The sequence below is a fragment of the Sylvia atricapilla genome, chromosome 1 (genome assembly GCF_009819655.1).
Source record: "Sylvia atricapilla isolate bSylAtr1 chromosome 1, bSylAtr1.pri, whole genome shotgun sequence".
Classification (NCBI taxonomy): Eukaryota; Metazoa; Chordata; class Aves; order Passeriformes; family Sylviidae; genus Sylvia; species Sylvia atricapilla.
The window spans coordinates 49,736,286-49,760,139 of NC_089140.1; the positions used below are offsets into that span (position 1 = coordinate 49,736,286).

At 36.7% G+C, this 23,854-nt stretch overlaps 2 protein-coding genes across 24 annotated transcripts in view; one reads left to right on the forward strand and one right to left on the reverse strand.

The window, feature by feature from the left end:
* FBXL2 (F-box and leucine rich repeat protein 2) overlaps positions 1-23,854 on the reverse strand; it is a 411,994-nt gene that overhangs the window by 237,929 nt on the left and 150,211 nt on the right. The window lies entirely within an intron of this gene.
* CLASP2 (cytoplasmic linker associated protein 2) overlaps positions 1-23,854 on the forward strand; it is a 140,839-nt gene that overhangs the window by 77,885 nt on the left and 39,100 nt on the right. For 16 of the 23 annotated variants that reach the window (XM_066322207.1, XM_066322240.1, XM_066322220.1 and 13 more), the window contains 11 exons: positions 47-192; positions 1,667-1,802; positions 4,579-4,649; positions 6,144-6,203; positions 7,377-7,454; positions 8,070-8,237; positions 10,881-10,936; positions 12,040-12,210; positions 15,507-15,530; positions 18,303-18,320; positions 20,285-20,386. In XM_066322207.1, the coding sequence (XP_066178304.1) occupies positions 47-192; positions 1,667-1,802; positions 4,579-4,649; positions 6,144-6,203; positions 7,377-7,454; positions 8,070-8,237; positions 10,881-10,936; positions 12,040-12,210; positions 15,507-15,530; positions 18,303-18,320; positions 20,285-20,386 (1,030 nt within the window). The remainder of the gene's footprint in view (positions 1-46; positions 193-1,666; positions 1,803-4,578; positions 4,650-6,143; positions 6,204-7,376; positions 7,455-8,069; positions 8,238-10,880; positions 10,937-12,039; positions 12,211-15,506; positions 15,531-18,302; positions 18,321-20,284; positions 20,387-23,854) is intronic. The other 7 variants (XM_066322234.1, XM_066322326.1, XM_066322268.1 and 4 more) reach the window with 2 other exon arrangements.

Consider the following 23,854-nt stretch of genomic DNA (forward strand, 5'->3'; position numbering starts at 1 on the left):
AATGTGTGTTGTCAGTGTCATAACCCAAACGCATCAATTCTTTTAGCTGAAGAAGGTTCGGTCCTTGCTGGTTGCTGGAGCTGCACAGTATGATGGGTTTTTCCAGCACTTACGGCTGTTGGATGGTGCTTTCAAGCTGTCAGCCAAGGATCTCAGATCCCAGGTGGTTAGAGAAGCCTGCATTACTGTAGCGTAAGTACAGCTCCTGTGCCTCAGTGTACCTTGCTGGATGTTAGTGTGGGGTTGGCTTAGAGGCGCTTTATCAGTGTTCCAGGAGAGATTATCTTGTTGGTCTGCTGTACCCTGTGACTGATAAAGAGTCAAGTCAGGATCAGAAGCCACAGAGGAAAGGAAATGCTTAAAGGAATTTCTTCTCTTGGGGGATACATGTGGTTGATAATCCTGTAAAAGACTGAATGAATAACCAGTTACCATCATTGCGACGACATCATTAGTGCAGGTTAATACAAACTGCTGTGGATAATACTGGGGACTTATCTTAGGATCACTTATTCCTGAGTGACTGGACTGCTTGTAAAGGCAATGTGAATAGTGTTGTAGTGGTTTGAACACAGAGCATTTTGGTGAGGTAATATCTCTCATGGAACTGTGGAATGGATTTGGGTTGGAAGGGATGTTAAAGATGATCTAGGTCCAACCCCCCTGGCAGTGTAGGGACACCTTGCAGAGGACCAGGTTGCTCAAAGCCCTTGAACACTTCAGAATTGCCTCTCTGGGCAAGAGACAAATGACTGTGATAATTTTAGAACCCGTGGCCAAACTGAAATGAAATCTTCACTGTTAGCATGTTGTGGATTCCTTTAAATTCAAGGGCAGAGAGGAAAACCAGAGTAGTCTTTCCCATTTCCATGTTTTCCATGACTTTTCTATTCTCTGGAAAGACATGAGTGTAACCACTGATTTTCAGTGGCCATCTGAAGCAGGAACACCACAGAGTTCAGCCCTGCTATACTGGTCTCCTGTTTGAACAGACCGGGGGGAAATGTTGAAACATACAACTACACTTTCCAAGGAAATAGAGACTTTGAGAAAATCATACTAACCTTTCCTACCATGAAGTTAGGAACAGTGTAAAAGTTCTGGAAATGTTCTCATCCAGGCTTAACAACCTGGAATTTTCCTTGATCAGTAAAACTTTGATATATTTGTTGTGTCATTTGCTGCTGGCTACAAATTCTTTTTATATAGTCTCTCTGCATGAAAGAAGCATTTGCTGTCACCAATGGACAGTTAAATTACTGTCTGTGGTGGGTTTTTTTATATTTGTTAAAGCTGAAAATGTAACCTTTAACAGGCCAGGGAGTCAAATTTTATGGTTGGCTGATTGTGGTGAGTTTAGTAGTTTTGCTTGCCTTCAAAACAAAAAAAGCCCCTTGAATTTATTAAACATTTTAGATTTATACATCTCAAATTGTGTTAAAAAGCAGAAATACAGTGGTACTTTATGTGGACATGAATATTTAGGCTTTCCAATTGTAGTATTTGTTTCTCGTTGTGAAATAAAGTTATTCATGTTTGGCTTCTTAGCATGCCTGGAAATGGTAAAATTGAGAAATTCTGTTGTTTGGAAAGATGAATCTTTAAAATCCACAATGAACTTCGGGTTTTTAAGACTAAGAAATTACTTTATGTTTTTCCTAAACAGCCACCTTTCAACTGTTCTGGGAAACAAGTTTGACCATGGCGCTGAAGCAATTGTGCCTACTCTTTTTAACCTGGTTCCCAACAGCGCCAAAGTGATGGCGACCTCTGGGTGCGCAGCCATCAGGTTCATTATTCGGGTAGGTGTTCCTCTCTCACTTTGCCTGCTAGGAATTTTCAGGTAGTGGCTCTTGGCAGTATTAACAACTATACTGAAATACAGGTTTTAAAATCTTGCTTTAACAGAGGAGTAATGTTTCTCATGGGTGGAAAAAAACTGTATATCATTGAAACCAGCTGGCAGCATTGTCATAGTAAAGATACAAGAATAGGTATGAAGAACAAGTCTTTTGGGAGATTTTTGTAATGTGTTAATTGAAAAAAGACCAAATGTGTTTCAAAGGATAACTGCTTTTAACTGCCTTTTTTGGAAAAGACAAAGTTAAGCTAGTAGCTAAGAAACTAGTGAGAATAGTGCAAACAACAAAACAAAGGTATTTCTTTCTACATATACACTCCCCCCGAAAATATTTGGAACTATGGAATTAATGATAAAATGTTGAAGAGACTATGCATACCTGGATCGGTTCAGAAAGCACAAGTTCATATAAGAAAAATCCAATGGACACTTGTGTTTTTTAATTTGGAAACTTTCTAAACTGGCTCCTCAAAGCTATAGCATATGGAACAGAGGAGTGCTCTGTCTTAGCTGTTTTCTATTGAATGTTCTTTGAGCATCTTCTACTGGTGTCTCAGGCAAGATACTTAGTGTTTTGGGACTTGTACTGATATTTTTGTGTTTCACATGAAGTAGGAGACTGCCCGTAGTTTCTATATTAGAAGTTGTGGTGTTCTTAATGCCAAGCAGTTACTGCAATTTACTATGATCTCATTGATGGTTTTAATTTTGTAAATTGTTGGAAAACCTAAGAGGTTTCATCACTTACACCTTTTGTTCAGTATACATCTTTAGCATGGTTTGGAATGTGTACTTGCTCTGTCTGTGCCTCTGAGAATGTGCTCTGAGACCTCTGCATGTATTTGCATCAGCACCTGGGCTAAGACAAAAGTCCCTTGGTATTTTTTCCCCAGACTCTTAAACTGCACTATGACATGCCACAGACTTGAGAGTGAGGGAGGGAGTACACCTTCTACAGGATAATTAAAGTTGTAAAGAGAACAATACAATTTGCAATAGTTTAAGACAAGCTCAGGCATGTAAGAAACTATAAACATTCATCAGTTACATTAAATTGGCTTTATTAGTTCAATTCATTTGAAGACAAGCTTATATATCTGCTATAGTTGCCTTGATTTTGTTTAAATTTCTGTTCTTAGCTATGACTTAATATATAGTGGATTTGAAGCTTAAAAACAAGAAAATCCTCTCCACAGTGTTCAAATATCCAACCAATAAATGGCATATGTAACGTGTTTTGGCAGAAAATTTGTGCCTTCATTAGATTTCATATTTCTTCTCCAGGAAGTTCTTACACTGCAGTCTGATTTCTCTTGACTCTTAGTACATCACGAAGCCACTTAAAAAAAAGGTGGGGGGAAGCCAATGGAAAAAAGGGAGTCATGGAGAGATGGCATGGTGGCAGAAGTCTTTTTCAGAAGGAGGTGGGATTCAGGTTTGTCAACTGATGGTTTGCGAGGAAGCACATACCATTACATCCTCTAAGGAGTAGCACATGAAAAGTGATGTCTTAAAAACTGAATGAAAGCCAGTCTGAGGCTCTTTGTAAAATACTTTCTAGAAATTACTACATTGATAGCGCCAAAGACTTTTGAATGTACAGGTTTCTCCATGTGTAAAAATCTTTACTTTTACCCCTGATTTGCGGGGTTGTCTGTTTCTGGAAGTCATATGCCTCTTCTGAATTTGCAGTCTATGCAAAACACAAACAAACCCCCTAAAACCATGTTTAGAAGTGTATCATGGCAAACAAATGTAACTGTTAGGCTCTTCCAGAATTTCTGATTAATTCCTTCCTAATTCTAAAGTTGGCAGTACTCTGTAAGCTGATGATTATCTCTGCTTTTTTTTTGTGATTTGTGTGTTTATATCATGCAGCTGTGATACATGAGAGAGTAAGAATTCTTCAGTACTGTACTTCTTAAGATCTTGGATTTTTTTAAATTAGCCTACTGTTTCACGCTGTATTGAAGACTGTTTACTGTAGGTATTTAATCAAGAAATTACTGAAGAAATTAACTGAAAATAGATTTGTTGAACCACATTACTCCTACTTGGAATTAAAATGGTAATGCTTTGTGTCTACAAGTACTTAAAAGCTGATGTAAGGCAGCTTTAATTCTGAATTCTGTAATGCATTTGGATTTAATATAGTTTATTACATCAGATGTTTCCATATGGATTATAGATATAAGCTTGCTTATGTATCAATGCTTTTATTACTTTATTGACATATTTTGCATTAAAGAAAATTTGGTTCTTGTGGCACTAATCAAACTGATCCTTGTAAGAACGCCCATATTTTTGTATTTATCGATTGACTTTTTGTTCTATAACCCTGACTTTTAAAGCATCTACATCTACTACTTTTTTTTTTCCTGCGGCAAAACTAAAATAGCATCAGCTTTCAACTCCTTTGAGAGGACAGCTACGTTTGAACTACTTATATTACTTTTGACAGCAAAGTATTGCATGTCATGATGTGATTGTCAGTGGCAGTGGAAGTGGCTTTTGCTTGACCTTTTGGAAGAAAATAACTTTAATCAATAGACATGCTAACAGCAGTCTTTCATTTAATAGTATTCCATGATTTCATTTTGGTGAGCATTTTCAAGTATTGCTGTTTTTATTATGTTGTCAATTCTGTTTGAATTAATTAGTACAGTACAAATTCAGGAATGGTTTTCTCATTAACTGCTTTGTCTTTTTTTTGTCAGCATACTCATGTGCCACGACTCATACCTTTAATAACAAGCAACTGTACCTCAAAATCAGTTGCAGTTAGAAGGTGAGTACGTTATAAACTAAAATGATTAAAGCTGTTGCTTTTTAAAATACAATAATCATATGGTGAAAATTAACCAATTAGAAGATTTATGGCCATAAACTCTGAACACACAAAACTGCTACCCAGTAAACTGCAAACTTCAAAAATTAATTTCAGCCTTGAGACAGTGGCAGCTACCTTAGGACACGGAACATATATGTGTTGTTATGTTCAACAATTCAGCTACATCTCCAGCATTTTGCTTTCTCTGAGAACAGGATGCTTGAACACTTGGATTTGCTCTTGAGAAAAATAATTGTTTTTTGACAGAGTGCAGTTTTCTGCACTGAATCACACAAAAGCAGTTAATACTGTTTCTGGACCGACACTAGTCCTGAAAGTGACATCACTGTGTGTGCAGGAAACAACTTGAGGATCTGAATTACTTTCTTTGAGTCTAAGCTGCTTCTGCATCCAAAGCAAGTGTTACCTCAACTCAGATTGTACTGACCTGCCCCAACTTCTGGTTTCACTGCAAAACAATTCAGAGGCCTTCACTGCCTCTGCATGCTGTTGCTTTACTGAGGAGCATTAGACTGTAGGTGGCTTTGCAGTTCACAAGCCAGTGAGTATCAGTGAAGGCATTGTCTCCATACTGCTTTCATTCTTCTGGAAAGGCAACAAAACCCTGGATTGGTTGTAACAGTGAAAAGCATTCTGGGATTTCTTGCCATGCGTTGCTGGTGTCCAAAGGATTTGGGCGAAATAAAATCCAAATTTGTCCTTCCAGAACAGGTAAAAAATGTTGAATAACCAGAAAAAGTGAGTTTCAGGCTGTCAAGTTCACTACATGTTGGAAAATTATCTAGACCTCCCTCATCTCTGTCAGTTTGATTTTTTCATCAGGATCTAGCTTCAGACATAGTTTAAAAGCATGCCTTTTGCTAATGGCAGTTTGCTAAATTGTCAGGATCTCCAAATGAATAGTGAATACAGTTACATAATTTCATTGATACAGAGCCAGAAAATCTTTTGCAGTGCTTTCTATATGCAGAGCCCTATGCTAATGGTATTGTATTTCCCTTTATGCTACATACATAATGGTGACAGATGGAAGGATGGAAATAGTGTTTGGGACAGAAGTTGTCTTTAATATTTGCTTTTTATATTAGGAGTTTATACTCTGTACCGTTTTTTCAATTTCATTAATTTATGTCTGGTTTTTTGGAACTAATACAGTTAACATAGGGTATGTGTAACAACATGACTTGAACAGCACATTGTTAATTGAACCACATGTATTACTTTGAAGTTTAACATTAGTTAGCCTGCATGTTTGCTTAACATATAGAATATTTTAACTTTCCAATAAGATGACCAATGCCCTCATTTGACAGGTAAATGTACTATTATTTAATTTATTTTCCTCAAGGGGAAAGAGTAAAGTTAGTGTTTATTCCACAAGCACATTAGAGAAATGAGTATTTAATTATGACTTTTGTTCTGTGTTTTTAGGCGCTCCTTTGAATTTTTAGACCTGTTACTACAAGAGTGGCAAACACATTCACTGGAAAGGTATGGGCCACAATACTTTTTCCCCTAAAATAAGCTGCTAATGTTACTGAGTTTAAGACAGAAATATTGTCGTTGAATCCTTTAATTGGATTATGTTGTTCAGTGTTGGCCAGCCTTTCTGGCATAGACAGCCTTTCTGGCACAGCAGGTCATGCGGCTCATTCAGGTGCCAGGGGGAAGGAGAGCTGTTATGTTCCAGCCTTGTCTTCTTGTGGCTCCTCTCCTTACCCTCTGCCTCTCCTATCCTGCATGAGAGCAATGCATACACAGGTATGTGTCTTTTTTCCCGGAAGGAGGACATCTGTGTATTTGCTATGAAAGGGGGCAGGTGGGTATGGAGGACTTTCTGTCAGTATTACCACTTACTTTGTGGTAATGAGTAGGGGCACACTCTGGCTTCTCCAGATAGATGGGAAAATAGTACATGCATAATTTCTGCAGGATGGTCACTGTAAACACAGGATAAGAGCAGAGAGACTAAAGGACATCCAGAAAAGCCTCTGGAGAATTCATCCAGCTCCACAGTCACATTTCTGTCCTCCAGGGTGCTCCTGAGAAAGAGAGTAAGGGGGAAATCACTTCATTTATGCCAAAGTGTCAAAAAAACCCCACAAACGCACCACCTCTCCCCCAGCCCCCAAATAGCAAACCTCCCACCCAAAACTTACCTTGAATTAAATCTTGCTTATCTTCACAAGTTTGTGTTCTGATGGGTGCTTTCCTTTTTGTTGGACGTGTACTCAGGTTTAGAACTCGTATGCCAAAAGCTTTCAGAGCTGAAAGAAAACTTATGGTCTCAGTTTTTCCTTTTTTTTTTTTTTTTTTTTTTTTTTTTTTTTTTTTTTTTTTTTTTTTCCTGTGGAAATGTTTTTTTTCATTTTAGGAAGGCAGATATCTTGGAAAAGGTATTTTTATATAACCTTTTAAGTGTGATAGGTGGACATATGTCAGAAAAGTAGATTAAAATCCTTTTAGATTGAAGGAGTAAGCTGACCTAAACCTTTACAGAAGATACAGTTATGTCATCAGTGTGCTTATGTGTTTGTTTACTGCATATTTTGGAAAGATCTAGCATTGCAGCTGTTTTTTATTTGGTGAAATGTTAATTGAAGTGTAAAGCTACTGCTTAGAATTTGAAGTAGCAAAATAGCATGAGGATTGTCTTTCTTCTAGGCATGCAGCTGTCTTGGTTGAAACAATCAAGAAGGGCATTCATGATGCTGATGCAGAAGCAAGAGTGGAGGCAAGAAAGTGAGTTTTGATTAATTTTGCTCTGAAAAATTGCATGTGCTAAATGAGTGATACCTCTTCATCCATGAAGAGTAAATGCTACCTCTTCAGCCATGGGTAGCAGTTCTAATCCAGTGTGAGTTGCTACCCATGGCTGAAGAGGAGGACACAAGTTTGGTTGAAAACTGTTGTTTCTGTCCTGAATTACTGCCTAGTTTCTTTTGCAAAGGACATTCTCAAAGCTGAGTCAGTCAATACACTTGTTCAGCATTTGATGATTCCACTGAAAGAAGAGTTAGAAAGGTTGATGTTAATGCATAATCATTCTCTCTTCCCATTAATTAAGTCTTTAAACAACTGCATTACTCTGACTAGTGAGAAAACAATTCCTTTTGCTTCCCCACAGAACTGGTAAGTGAATGTGAGACATTCAGAGGATAGATTTAAGTTATTTTGAAAAGATTAATCCAGCCAATGGAGCTGCTTTCTTTCATGACTTGATGAGCATTGTTGTATGCTTCACATACTCACAGTTCCTTTCACTCCTATCCATGGTTCGTTCTGTAATCTTTACTTCCTGACTCCACCCTTTAAGGAAAGCACTGAGTATTTACATGTGGTTATTCTTTTTTGCAGGGCTTATCTGGGCCTTAGAAATCACTTTCCTAGTGAAGCTGAGACTCTGTACAATTCTCTGGAGCCGCCCTATCAAAGAAGCCTTCAGACGTACTTGAAAAATTCTGGCAGTATAGCATCTCTCCCTCAGTCAGACAGGTCATCCTCTAGCTCACAGGAGAGCCTCAAGTAAGGGTCACTTAACTATTTCTGATCCAAGAAACAAATGCAGTTCTCAAAAGCAAATTATCCAGATTCCTGTTGAACACAGAAAAGCTGCAGTTTTATTTTGTGGCTCCTAATTTTTTTTAATAAAAATTTGTTCTCTGGTGTTTTGCTACATGACAGTGTTGCCCTAGCAAGGTGAAAAGTACAGGCAGTCTTAATCTGGATTTTGGCACACTGTGTTCATGCATTCATTCCTTAACAGCTGCTTTAAACACCAGAATATCTTCAAGGTTCATATTGATGTCCAGCATTCTGATGTGCTGAACAGATCTAGGAAAGCTACAATGGTGTTATTCCTTTTTTATCTCTTTTAACTGGCAAGCATGAAAAAGGACCATGAACAATGAGATTCATTCAGAGTGGAGATTGATTTGGGTTTGGTTTTTTTCTCTGTCTTCCCAGTACTGAATATGTATTAACAGTATTTCACAGCTCTGCCAGTTACTTACAAGGTGATTCTGTGCTGCAGTCAGTGATGTATTAAAATGCATTGAGAATCTTGACCTGAATAAATTAAAGCTTTCTTAGGTACCAATAGCAAGAAAAATCTACTGGCTTTTTAGCAGAAATGTGGAGTAGTAATATATGGTGATTTTGCCTTTAAATGTTAGAAAACTTCTTAAGAGTATTTCAACCTTTTAATCTTTCAGATCTTCGTTACCAAAACCAGAGAGCTTGTGTGCTCACTTTTGACTTGAAAGCAAAGACTGCTGCTTGCATATTGGAAGTGGCTTTTTTTTCTTTTTCTTTTTCTTTTTTTTTTCTTTTTGGCTAATGCCTTAAATACCAGAGGTTTACCTTATCTTTCTTGTGATACTTGTAATTATAAAAAATAGTTTAAAAAATAATTGTCTCTGATGCAAGCAATTACCAGCACTTCATTTTCCACAAATGTTTATTCAAAGATTAAATGTTCTTGCTTGAATTAATCTGTGTTCCCATCTGAAAATAGAAGTGCTGTTAATGAGTTGCTCGTAATATACTGTTAAAAAGTAAATTACAGGGAAATTAGAATCTTAAAATACTCTTAAATCTTCAAATGATGCTTCTCATATTCATATTGCAATATGTGTAAGTGCTACAGTACAGAAAGTGAGGGGTGAAATAAAGAATGGACAGAGGAGGTGATGATACTGGAAATTCATGAAATTTTAATTGATTTATTACTTACTCTGCATTCAGATGGATTGTTTTTACTCTGTTACCCAAAATTTTATTTCTGGCTTTTAGTATAGATGTTAAATTCCCCCTGTATAGGCTAAATTAGGAAACATGGGTGTGATTTTCCTAAAAGTCTGATCCTCTGCAACTTTTGACCATCGGAACTTACATCTCATACAATCCAAAATTATTTTAGAGAAGATGGAGGAGTGAGAGAGAAACGTGACTTCTGCCTACCTGTATGAAAGAGCTTACATAAAATGTCAGTTGCAGTAGATTGTGGCAGCTGTCTGGGACTTCTGTTTGGAGCAAATTGTAAGGTCAGGATGCCCCCAGGAGCTCTACCTCAATGTTCTCACCTTACTTGAGGCAAAGTACCTTCAAAAGACTAGTTAGTCATGTCAGAAAAGCAGATTTTTTCAGAATAAGCTGCAAACACATGTTCTTCTTCTGAGGATTTAGGTAATGGTGCTCACCTCTGTATTACTGCTGAGCGCCTAAGCTAATAACTGAAGTAAATACCCAGTATGAGGCATCTATTTTCTCTCTTTTAGGTTTAAAATTAGAGCAATTATTTTTACTGAAGCTGAGACACTGACTTGGTTTGTAATTTGACTATTGATGAAATACTCAACTATTCCATCAAATACAAACTTTCCCCAACAGATACTCAACCAATGAGTGCACTACTAATATGTTTTCTTCTACCAGACTTTTTCTTTTCCCTTGTCTCTCTGACTGCATTTTTCCCTTCCAAACCAAGTTGAAAAATGGACTCATAATTAAACTTGACTAGTTTGAAATACTGTGCTTCAGTAACTACTCGTTTCTGCAGTGAAAAGGAAATGACAAAACACAGAGGAAAGGACATGGGATTTTTCTCCTTTTATAAATTACAGGAGCCTCTACATTCAACAGGGGAAATGGAGTCTAGCTGCTTGGAAGCATCAGTATTTCCTTTTTTAATTTATAACTTAATTCTTGAGACATCTGGGAGTGGAGGAGGCTTATGAGTTGGACACCTGTTTTTCTTGTTACTGCAGACACCACTTCGCATTATGTCTTTGACAAATAAAGCTTTTTGAGTAGCTCCCACTCTTCTTGTTTGATGGCTGATTTAGATCAGCCCCTGTGGTTAAAACCTCATACAGACCACTGTAAATGTTTCTCTGACTGAGTGTGGAATGCTTGAACTTTGTTGGCAAAGTGTGCCTGTTAGTAGCTGAAGGATTAGTGCTTTGTGGTAAAGATGTAACTGTATAGAATACTAAGGATAAGATAATTCTGGTTTTCTTATCATTCTCTGTTTAAAGTGTTTATCTATAAAATATGCTGAGAAGGGTGAAGGGGAGAAAAGAACAGAAATGTTTTCTTTTTCTCTCCTTTATTTTTGACTTTTGCATCTGATACATGAGACTTACTGGATTTATTGACTTTTTTCAGTCGGCCTCTATCATCTAAATGGTCTGCAGCTAGCCCAGCAAGTCTTGCAGGCAGAGGTAAGGTAGTAATAATGTAGTGCAGTGCATAGTTATTCTTCATGTTCTTTGAATTAAAAGTTCTAAATGCAGCTTAAAATTTGACTGTATCAGCGTTTGCCTTGTTTCCGAGATAAATAATGGTATGTGTCGCTACAAACTGTAGTTGGAGCTAAGATTGCCTCACACTCACTTCACATTTTATGTAGTTTCAAGTATAAGACATAATTCAGTACAAACTGATCATCTGTCCTGGAGTTTTGTCATGGAACAGTCACTCTCAAAGAGAAAAAACATTATTCTTTGGTCTGTTCATGATTAGACTTGCGGCACTTGGAAATTAAAGACTCACTGTCTCTTTCATCTGTTCCCATGTAGCTGTTGTTCTTTCTAAATAAATAAAGAAAAAAAACAACTGCCAAATGTCATATTTGTAATTGAAGAAATTTAATTATTTGTTTTGTCTTTGGAATTTAATGACTTCAGTGTTTTTTTCCCTGTAATGTCTTAGTAACTCTTTGAGAGTAAATATTTGAGCTGCTTTTGATAAATTATTGTTATCTGCAATTAAGAGTTAATACCAAAACTGATCAGGGGAGTCAAGTTTAGAAGACCTAGAACAATGGTTAAAATTAAGTGAATAGTTAAAATTCAGTAAATAATAGGAAGTGGAAGATTAGACCCTAAATTATTTTAGAGTACACATTCAGTTCACCTGTCTGTGGCTTTACCTTACCTGAAGTGTGGGAATATTTTCTTCCTTCAGTATCTCAAGGATGTGAATTCTCTCACGTTTGTGAATCATTCAGTAACATAAGTCACACAAAGGTTTGGATTTATGTCCTTTAAGCTAGGGTGGGAACAGACAGTTTGCATTGAATAATGCTGAAATATCATGCTGAATGAAGATAAATGCTACTGTAAAACAGACTGTTCTTTATATGCAGTTCGTGGCAAGACCAGGTCTAGTTTGATTTTTAATCTCAGTAATTTAAGCTTTTTTACCTAGATGTTTGTGCTTTCTTGCGAGCATACTGCAGTAGTAGAACATGTTAACCTTTTAAAAATCATTCATTTTATTCAGTATCAACTCCTATTTTTTTTTTCTTCCCCTTTTCTGGTAGTTTCAGGCAGCAGCAAGGGTGTCCCAAGCCCAGGCACCCTGCAGAGGTCTCGCAGTGACATCGACGTGAACGCCGCCGCGGGCGCGAAGGCGCGCCATGCCACTGGACAGACAGCTGGGGCTGGGCGCCTCTCAGCAGCCGGGCTGCCCCCGGGCTCCTACGCCTCCCTAGGTAAGAGGAGCACCCCTGCACTGCTCTGACAAGTTGCTGTGATTTTCTTGATCAAAGAGTTACAGTGCAATACTCCTGTGCTTGAAAAGCGGTCGTTGTTAGTAGCCACACTGGAGCGTGGCAATAGGGCAGGTGTTCTGAAGTAAGTCACAAACTTTCCCGGATGCTTTATGCCTCTTGTGCTGGAAGAATGCCAGTGCTAAGAGTGTGTCCATACTGTGCTCTTTGAATGTCTTAGTCTAGAATTAAGATTGAGTGTTGGAAGTAGTGATACCTTTACTTAACAGCACATGGTGATCATGCCTTTTTTTGTTTGTAAAAGTAGCAGGGAAACGAGTGTGGAAGCTCTTGATTTTCCGTTTTTCTCAGCTTGCTCTTCAGGTATTTTATGAGAGTGCTAAAGAGATGCCCTGGCAGTAAGAAGTGGTTTCTTCATGAAATAGAGAAGTGCTTTACACAATAACTTACTGCATTGAGTTCATAGTTTCTTTCTAAGGGCATTGATGGAACTATGTGTATGCTTTACCTAGCTGACAGTCTGCATTGATATTTGCTGTTAGACATAGGAAGTGCTACAAGTGGTAAGAGTGGAGAAAAGTATTTGGTGGTGGTGGTGGTGTAGGTGCTCAAACATGTACTAAGTGGCAATGGTAAAGGACTATGGACATGGTTTTGTTCTAAATTTTTAGCTTTTCTGTCCTGTAGGGATAACAGTGGGGGAAGAGAGGTTCAGTGTTCATAAAACTGTTTTTTTCTTCTCAGCTTCTCTGCCTGCTAGATCACCAAGGAGAGACATGTTCTAATGTTAGTATGGCCACAGGTGATCTCAAGAGACAAGGAAATGATATAGTTCCTCTGATTTGTGTTTGGGTAGATGTTAGCATACACGTAGGCTGTGGTTTGCGTAGATTTTGGTTGTGCTTTTTAAAAACAAAACCTGAGTTAAAAGCGGTGTAAAATTAGTTGGTTCTTTCTGTCACCAGGGCCCGCTTGAAATGCTGTGAAAGGCATTGATTTTAAATTAAAGAGTGAGCAATCCCGACTTTAAAGGAATACTTGGTACTTGGAATAGCAGTTTCCAATGTGGGCTCCCTCTGGTGCCCACACGGGGAAGCAGAAGCTGCTGGGTCACAAGTGGACACGGACATGAGGCTGCTTGGTGGAGGGGATGCACTGGTGGCTCCCCATGGGAAATTGTGGATGCCCCATCCCTGACAGTGTTCAGCACTAGGCTGGATCAGGCTTGGAGCAAACCACACCAGTGTTTCTGCCCACAGGAAGGGCATTGGAACTCAGTGATCTTTAAGGTTCGTTCCAACTCAAACCATTCTATGATTCTGGAACTGTGAGTTCCTCCTAACTTAATGCCTAAAAGCCTGAAATATGTGGGATGATTATTTGATTATTTTCCAAGATCCGAGTATTGCCTGGTGTATTTTGATGTGCAACAAAATGTATTTTGAACCTCAGACAAAGCTGCCATTCAGAGAAGTAAAAGTGGTGCAGAGCATGGTGACAGAGGGCAAAGTCAAATGGGAAAGAAAGAGAGATCCTACTCTGTTAATGTCTCCTTTATGCTGCTCAAATGAAGGGACTGTATTGTCTTAATACTTTCACAGAAAATTAGCTCTAAATTGGAGTATTGGTTTGCTTTTAGAACATTAAACAATATCTTATTCGTATGAAGAATTTTCTAAGCAAGGCTTGAGAAGGGCACACAGGTTTCCATTGAAGTAATCAGTGATGGATTTATGCAGGAAAATATTACAGAAGTAGCTTTTTGTCTTTGTAATTTGTTGATTGGATGAGTGAGGATGGGGGAGAGGAATAATACACAGTAACTCCATTCCTTTGAAGGATTTGAGTTGCTGGAAATCCTTACCTTGCTAGCAGATGCAGTCATGTGTGGACCATTATGATGGTCATTTAAAATGGCAAAAAAATGTAATACTGGCAAAGTACCATACAAGTCAAATCCTAGTGCTGACAGTGAAAGGGCAGTGGTAGTCAAGGAGACCAAGGTTTGTTTGCAGTCACATAAAACCAGTACTGCTTGACTGATCTTGGCTCAATCTCTAACAGCTTTTTGACTGTGGTAATTTGAATGATACATACCATGTAGACAGTGTGACTGCTGTTGTGAATTAGCTTCAAAATATTGTTTACTCTTAGTTTTCAAATGGTAACCTTAAAATGAATGGAGTGCAAATCCAAGCAAGCACCGTGTTTCAGAAAATGGGCTAATTGTAAAGTTCTTTCCTCTGTTCATTTTAAGGGATTTATTTATAGTAGCCCAAATATGGAAAGTTCAATGACAGAACTATCAAGCTAATGCTGACCATGGTCCTAAAAGGCCTAGGCAATGTTATTTTACTTCCATAATGCTTTCCACTTCCTTTAGGTGTTGCAGTCAGTACCAAAATAATTACATTGTCTCCTAGAGCTTGAATTTATTTTTCTGCCTGGCTTGCAGAAAAACATCGACCTTTTGCTTACACAGCTACCAAATTTAAAACCTCAGAAGACCAGAAGCTTACAAGCATAATAGTCCATAATTGTGTTCACCCATCTCTTCCCTTTTTATTATTAATAGAAGAACTCTTGCTTATTTATGGTTTATTAAAAGACTGTTCTAGAAGCAGGAGGATATTCTCTGGTTATTTTAAATCTTGACTATCTTTGACATCCTTAAGTACTAATGCCCTTGTTGAGGAGGCTTGAGCTGTAATTGTATATGTCTTGTGCTAAATATTTTAATTTTGATTGTTACTGTCAGAATATTTATGCACTACCTTCCAGCTGCACTGGTAAATATTTAATACTTTTAAACCAGAGTGAAACTTTCTCTCATTTGTCCTCTGTCTTAATGGTGCTATTTTTTTTCCCTTCTGTCCCTTATCCCAGGTGGGGCTTCATGCTCAGAAGCAAATTTCATAAGAAATACAAATATATGGTTCAGTAGTGATATAAATATGTACTGGTGCTTCAGTAACTGCTTACACCAAGAATGAAACCATTTATAAATGTTTTACTGTAAGGGTTTTCTCATATCTGGGAAATAGAGAATCAATATCCCTGTACAGGGTATGTGTATGCTGTTTTGTAATTTTGTACCTTACACTGAGCAAAACCAACTTTGCTTAAGGTAGCTTATACATGTATTAATTAGATAAACATGTCTGCTGTATTTAATATTAATGTATTTTCCTCAATTAATGTTTTATGACTCTGCTGTGAACACCTTTATTCTAACACACTAAGTTTTCCATGTTTCTTTGCCTGCTTTTTCAACAAAGAGGATACTTCTGACAGGATGGATGGTAAGAAATTATTTGGTCTGTCCTCTAATTCTATTAAATGTCTAATATAGTGTCTTTTATGTAAAAATATTGATGTTTAATATATTTGTCTGTTCATTAACAAAGTTCATTAACAAACTATGCTGTTTCCATTAATTCCTGTAGAATCTTGATGTCTTTTATTATATGTGTTATTGCTGTATTTATCAGTTTTGTGAATGTTTGGTCTGTATCAGCAACAGAAATGTCATCAGAAATCTGACATTAGCCCTCTTTTTTGAAAGAAGCTCTGTTAATTACAGAGCAGTTTTGTAATTGTTACATGCTGATTTTATCTAGTTAAATACATGCTTTTAAAATTAATCTAATTCCAGTGTATTTCATAGTTTTACATGTAAAGTCATTTTTTTTGACTTAGCAGAACAGCAGTGGGAGAGCAGAAGATGCTTGACCACATAAGTATAAAACAAAGCAAAAACAAAAAAAATCTCCTCTGTCAAAATCCAGCCTTGCTACATAATTTTTCATGCGTTTAAATTCTGTAGTACAATGTAATTTTATTAAAGAATCATTTGTGAGGAAGACCTACCTGTTAAAACAGCCCATCAAGTATTCCACCTAAGTTTTAGCACTTGCCTTTTCTTGATTCATTCTGTTACAAACACATGGAGGGACTGCAAAGCAGTTGAGCATCCAGCTTCTCATAGCAATTGTCTGTTTCAGGTGTGTGCAAATAATGCTTCACATATAATAAAGTGACAGTCCCAGCCTGCTGCTTGGTGATTGTAGCTCTAATTTATTGCTTGGGAGCACTTAACAAGTTAGCTGCTTACTTAATATTTTGTGTCACGTATTTATTAACGGTGCATGTTTGGAAGAATGAGTAGTTTATTGGAAGCAAATGTATCTCATGGAAATGAAAAGAGGTAGATCTCTAAATCAGAACCCTGAATAATTTCAAAACACAGATGCTTCTTGAAAGAACTAGAGCTGATTTTGAGTGCTGAAGGTGTCAAGACTAGTTTAATAAAATGAGTGTTTGTAAAGGATATAGAGTCTGTATTGCTTATTTCCATGTTGCATTTCCTAAGGCTACTTATAGTAGGCTTTATTTATAGTTGTTTGTTTACAGCTATTATTTATAGCAAATCTTGAGCTTTGGACATTGTCAGAAATAAAGGCTCTTAGGGCCTGGTAGGCTTTTTCTTTTGTTCTGACTAGAAGTCACAACTAATGATATATTGCTCATTTCTGTTGACAACCAGCAATGGAAGTGCTATACAATTTATCAGAATAACAGAGTAGGGTTTTGTTCTAGAGGCTGTCTCTAGATGTGATCTGCAAGATGGAGTGAAAACAGCTTAGTTGTCCAGCTGTAGTTGTATGATGTTCTTCTGATCTAACCACCACCAGGAGGAACTAATCACTTTTCCTTTTCCCACCAGCCTTGTCCATGTATTTTTTCTCTCTTCTTTTGTTAGCACCTTGTAATAATTCCATTATTGATTACTGTAGGTGAACAGACTCCATAAAACTGACTCCATAAAAGTGACTGATATTCTGCTATTTAGCTCTTGGAGCTGCCCAGTGAGTGTTTAGCCATCCAGATCGGATGGTAGCACAAGGCTGAGAGGAAAGAGAAACAGAACCACCCCTTTTAAGAGCAGCTGTCTGTTAGCCTGTCTTAGGTGTTGCATAGAATCTGGCTTCCAAAATCCAGCTCTGCAAGACTATTGATTTGGAGGAGTAGCTCAGGGTTTGGGGGGGTTTGGCTTTTTGTTTGGTTTTGAGTTTTTGCAAGCTGGCAAATTTGATCTGGAAAACTTTGAGGCACTCCTAGCTATGTATTACTGTAACTGATTTTTATGGAGAAGCATTGAAATATACACTGAACTAGTTTTTTAGAGGCAGTTTTTAAAAATAGTTCTGTGAAGATACTGTAACATGAGAAAACCTTCCCATCAAATCTTAAGTTCAGGCTAGCCAAAGGCACTAACAGATGTTTTCATCATTGTAGTTCTCTTGCAAGGCAGAAATGGTAGAGATTGAAAATAAAAATGAAAGTACCCTTGGATTTTTTTTTAGGGGTTTTTAACATTTTTATCATTACTTGTATATATTTTATTCTTTACTAAGATAGGTTTCAAAGAAACTTAGAGGAAGGACTGCCGATGATTCCTAGGTACTGATGGGAGAAAGGCTTGTCTGACTCACGTTGTCAAAAATCAAGCCTCGTTAAGCTTGGCATATTTGTTCAAGTGTGATCTGATTTCAGCAAGCTCATATTCCTTCCGTGTCTCTGAGCAAGACTTGATCTTGTGCATGTATATCTTCGGAGTAATCACAGTCTTAATTCAGAGAAATCCTCCTTGCTGGCAGTTCCTATCAGATTATCACTGTCCAGTGTGGGAGACACTGTCTGTGGTTTTCTCTGAGGTTATCTATAATAGTACGTTTTGTGTTTTCAGAAGAGCTTGCATTACAGTATTTTTAATGTCTGTTTTGATCGGTGTATGTAATTTTGTTGACTGATCTCATAGATGTAGTTTTTTTCTATTGAACTTTTTACGGTGTGGAAGGTGGCGATGTACATTGTGTCCTTGTAAATCACTATCAGTGTAGTATGGATATTTCCCTGATAATTTTACTTCAGTCATGGAGTTGCAACATAAAAGCTTTAGCTCTCTTGACTTGATAAAATTTGTCAAGATTCCCAAGAATAATCTCAAAAAGAAATTTAAAAGACATAGTATTGTTTGGAATGTCATGTATTTTATTATTTTTTCTGTTTAGGAACAGCTTCTGAAGATGGTAAGAAACTACTTTGTTAGACTAGCTAATATTTTCAGCTTCATATTTTTTTTGATACAAATGAAGCTTTAAATGTAGAACTTGGTGTTTCTCGGGCTTTGTGGAGGTTCATAACAGATATGGGCTTATGGGCTAACAGCTTATGCATCTAATACTTGGTTTTCATGTACTGTTTTTAAAATTCCTTTGCTTTTATTTTAATTCTCAATTACTCATCTGCAGTCTTAAGTGTCATTGCTTAACATTTCTACTGTGAAAATACAGGGGCTCTATAATTTTGCAATTTTTTTTAAAAGCAAATCTTGTCACAGAATATTTCATCGAATGTGTTCATGCTCTGGGAAGCAGGTGCTACTATTACTCATCTCTGTGAGACTTGGAAGCTAATTTTCAATCTGTTATTAACATTTAAACCTGCCATTCGTGAACGGATGTAGAGACTCCAAATGAGCTAACAGTTCATTTAACTCAGACACAAACTGGTTTATTTTACATTGATAAAGCTGGAACAGGTTGCAGGTGATGTTTTAACATAGCATTGAAATAGTGGCACTCTGTATTCCTAGGTTTTGGGCCAAATTCGGAATGCAGTTACATGCCTTGCAGTCTCACAGCACTCAGTGGGAAATTGCCATTGCATGGGGATAACTAGTAGAGTTTGGACTAGTTAATCTAACCATTCTTGCTAAGCCTATTGTTTTCTAATATTTTAGTGAATAATCTTGATCCTGATTATCTTCTTATAGACTCTCATCTATGGCTATTCCCTTTACTTGGATGAATAATATTAACTTGGTTGGTCTCCAAATTCTGCTGTGGAAAGCCTAAAGAAGCTAGAACTAAATAACAGTCTGTGTACCTAATTCTTTTAGGTCAAATATTGACTCAGCATGTCTAGAAAATATTTTAATTATGCTGTGTTTGAAAGTGTTGAGCTTGTTGAACTAGATCCACTCTGTACAGACTTTCTGGGGTTAGTTTCTGCAACTTAGAAGAATTATGGTTAGCATGAGTTTGGTTTTGATTTCATTTTTATGTTTTTTGAGAGGTTGACTTAGGAAATGTAGGCTTATAACACCACTCTTTTCTTTCATGGATGATCTTTCAGTTAGCTATAATTCAGACAACTGGGGTCTTCCTTTCTTTTTTAATTTCTTTGTATAAGCTGAGTGTTAGGAGGAACATGGCTTGCAATCCAGAAAGGTTTGACCAAACCCAAGAGAATTTGTCATTTGCCATTTGGAGTTTTAGAGAAAAGGGAATTTCTTGTTTTATTTGTAGATACTTAGTTTAATTTGTCTCTTGCTCAGCTTTTCTATCTACTGGGGAGAGTAGTATTTCTTTATATCATGTTCTCATGAGAAGTACTTCAATGTATTTAGTGTTTGCAAAATTATCTAGAATGTTTGGGAGATCCTGTAGAAGTCTGTATGACCAGGGCCAGGAAAAAAATATTAAAGGTATTAAAAGAGTATTAAAAAAGCTAATACTTAGATTTCTATAAAAAAGAGGAGTGAAGTTAGGAAGAAAGGTCAGAATCCTATTCTGTAGTTTTATGACAGCAAAAGTAGAATTACAAGCTGAAGTAATAATAAGACTGTACCTGATATGGCAACATTAGTGTTTGCATTACATTGTATTGAGTAAACTTCCCCCTTTTTTAATGTAATCAACACATATATGTTAGAAGGAAGAACTAGCTAGCCAGTCCAGGGTGTTGAAGGTGTAATGTGGAAATTGTTTGCTGAAACATGTAGCATTAGAGAAGTATTTTGCTTCCTCAGCTATTTAATTCCTCAGGGTGTTCAAATTTCTACTAATTATCCCAAGCTAATTGTCACCAATTGAGTTATGTTGCGCTTCTTTTATATGCAGAAACTTAAGAAAATATTAGTAAATACTGCTGATGCTCTGCTTCCTACCTGACTGTGAAAAACTGATTTAATGCCGTTTTTCTTTCCTAGGTCGTATAAGATCGAAGCTCTCGACCCCTTCTGTTTGTATTGGAAATTCTAAAACAGATTCCAGAGGACGGAGCAGAACCAAAGTGGTGTCACAATCTCAGCGTATGTATTTTCTGTTTATTAGTTATACCTGATAAAGAGGCCAAATGCTTAAGCGTATATTCATTGACCAATGGCTACAGTCAAAGTTAATTTAAAAAAAAAAAAAGCTACATACTGAGTTGTTGTTCTGTGCCTTAGGTTCATCATCGCCAGATCAAAATGAAGGTATTTTTTTTCAGTGTTTTGGGTCAGTGGTATTTGCATGCTTTTCTGATTCATGTTGTTTTTCTCTGGACAAAATACTAGGTTAGGTCTTAGTTTGCCAATTAAATTAGATAATGTAACAGGAAGTGAAATCTCCTTAAATTCTATCTTCAATTATAACTTCTCAACATTCTTTTCCCCCCTTTTCTGACTTCCCCAGCATGAAAGGCCAGTAAACGTGGACTAGTAATAGAGAAGAATGGGTAGGCTGAATGGTGTCATGACTGTTACCTGCAAGACCTAATTTTTCATTTTGAAAAAAGTCTTATTTTAGCAAGAAATACTCATTTTCAATTTAAGCTAGGCACTACTGTACCTCTTGGATATAAACTCCTCTTTTTATTTTTTTTTTTATTGCAGCTCTTGCCTTTATTTAACTTCTTTTGAAGGAAAAATACTAACCCCTCACTTTACGATCAGTTACTTAGCTTGTGTTGAGTCAAAAGGCTAAACCAAGCAATTTAATGTGTGTTAGCTAATCCACAGTAATTTCCTGTGTGTGTTTAGTAACCAGAGCAGATAGGATGTTTTTGATCTAGCCAAGCACTCGGTCCTTAATTAAAAAGACCTCATTACCTCACATTCTTTGGCACTGGCTGACCTACAGAAATTCGTCCACACATGTGATGTCTCCAACAGACACTTTCTGACTAAGCTCTGTAGCATTTTCAGATTCTTATCTTTGTCCAATGAAGTGAAATGCAACTAAATTAGTGAAAGGAAGACAAACACACAATAAAATAAAAATTAACTTCTCATTTGTATAAACTGTCACATCTAATGTTCTAAACCAGCAAATTTTACCAGGTTTAAAGTTTTCAGTACAGTTATTTTGCTATCACTACCCATACCCACTTTTTAAAATAAAACTCTTTAATAATGTGTTTAATAGCAGAAGCATTTTGTCTTCATAGCAATGGCTGCATCTATTGTAGATAGAATGATTTTACAAGTTTAAAAAGCAGATAGTTTTTATTTCCTGTAAGAGTACCTAACATTCAGTTTCTGCATAATTTCATTTCCCAGCAAGTACAGTTGGATCAAACCTGATCCAGTGTTTGCAGGTTTTCTGAAATAAAGCTTTCAAACAATGTGAACAGATAAATGTAGCATACTAAAATTAAATAGAAGTTCCCTTTAACAACTTTGACAATGCTATAATCCCAGAAGTGTTTGTAAAATGAAAGCCTGAAAATGAGTTGTTACTGGCTGGGATGAAAGTTCTGCAAAACTTGTTTTACAGTTGGCTACACTATACCATAAGCAAAGAATACGTGAATAATTTAAGAGGGAGGGAAGGTAAAATTCCTTCTAATCCCTTTTTCCCCTCTATGAAAAGCTATAAGCAGTATCTTCAATAGTTTTCTCATTAGTATTAGGAAAGTTTGGAATTAAGCTTTTTGAAAATACTTTTGTACTTTGCATAGATTTGGTAAATTCTTAAAATGTGAAGATGTTTGATAAATGTCTGGGGGAGGGGGTACATTTAAGTAGCAATATAATACTTTACTGATGATCACTTTCATATAACATTAAATAACCGTATATCCTGAGAAGCAAAATTAAGCCTTTCCAGTTTTTTTACTAATAATGACAGGGCTTTTACTTTTTCATTTTTACACAGTATTAATGTCTAAAAAGATAAATGGATATTGAGATAACTAGACTTGAGTTCATGTGATAATGTGTGAAAATTAAATGCGTGAATGCATCTTTACAACCTTCTATTACTACTTCTGTTCAGAACCAATTGCTTCAAATAGCTCATTATAACCTGTCAGTGGGGGAGAACAAGAATTCTGAGATGTTTTAAGGAAGATAAAAAGGGCAAATACAAATGGACAGGTGAAGGAGAATTCTCAGGCACTGTATGCCAGCTATTTGGGTGATGCTTCTTGATGTGACTGAAAATTTTCACGGCATTGTGTGAAGCGTGATGCTTATTGTTTCCATACGGGAATTGTTTCAGTTCCCTGGCTTATATAATGGGAGAATAGCTTTTTTAAAAACCACTGTAGCACAGATGTTTTTGTTAATTTTTGGGTTACAACTATCTTTTGTTCAAAAATCATTTTATGAAAGACTTGCAAATTTGAATGCTATTACAGAAAAATTTTTTAGGGTTTTAAAAGACCTTTTTACTCTTATATTTTTAAATTAACATGAAGTTAATGCTTCATTATTTTATTCTTACCTATGGAAAAAAATTATTACATTTTTTTTCCTCTTCTTTCCTGTTTGGCTGTCAGGTAATTCAACAGGGTCCGCTAAAATTGCATTAGAGTCGACATTCAGAGAATTTCTGAATGGAAACAAATTCTTCCTTTTATACTTGAGATTATTTTAAAGAGGAAACCAAAAAATTCTCTGCAAGTCTTTTCAGTTGTGCCATTGTGAATTTGCATTTTTTGTTTTGGTCATCCACCACACCTGCAGCTCAGTTCCTTTACTGTTGTGTCTCAAACAACAAAGTTGTGATCTTGTGTGTAATTTTTGTTCAGCTGTTGAACTTCTTGAACCTTTTTGGCAATGTAATATTCTTTTCAAGTAATATGCAGGCTACAGTTTCATGCTTAATTGAAATTTAATTCTTCAGTGTTGAGTTGTTGATTAGAAAGCTGAAGAATTGTAATTTGCTTGTGCAGCTTTGCTTCATCTGCTTTGTACATAGCATCTGAGTTTAATTCTTCAGTTGTGGAAGCTACTTTATAGCACTGCTTTAGCATAACCCCCTTGTGGCTTTTTTTCCTGTGTGAAATGACTAAAGCTTTCTTATTTCCATTTACCATTCATTTTTTAATCTGCTCTGCTCCCTCCCTCTTCATGGATTAAAAATCCCTACCCTAATCCTGCCTTTACACTTGTTCAGGATCACAGTCTGCTAACCCCATTGGTGGTAAGAGTCTACAGAATTTGTGTGCACATCATTGTTTGATCACCTGTTCGACATACCTCATTTAAGGACCCTATTCAGCAGAAATTCTGGCTGGCTTTTTTCCATATGTTGCGCATAACTTAATTGGTGTAATCCTTATGTAGAAAGCAGGAGAGATGAGAAGGGTTTGTCATTTTGGAATAGTGTCTTAGTAATCTTTCTTTCATCATTCAGCTCACTTAGTTCTGGTGGAATTGGTAATACTTACAAGAGTATGCCAGTGCTGTTACTTGCATAGTATTTTCAGGCTATTTAGCTGCATTTAGTTAATTTATGCTGCAGTGGTACACTTTGCAGGTCAGACTATAGAAAGATCAAATGAAGTATTA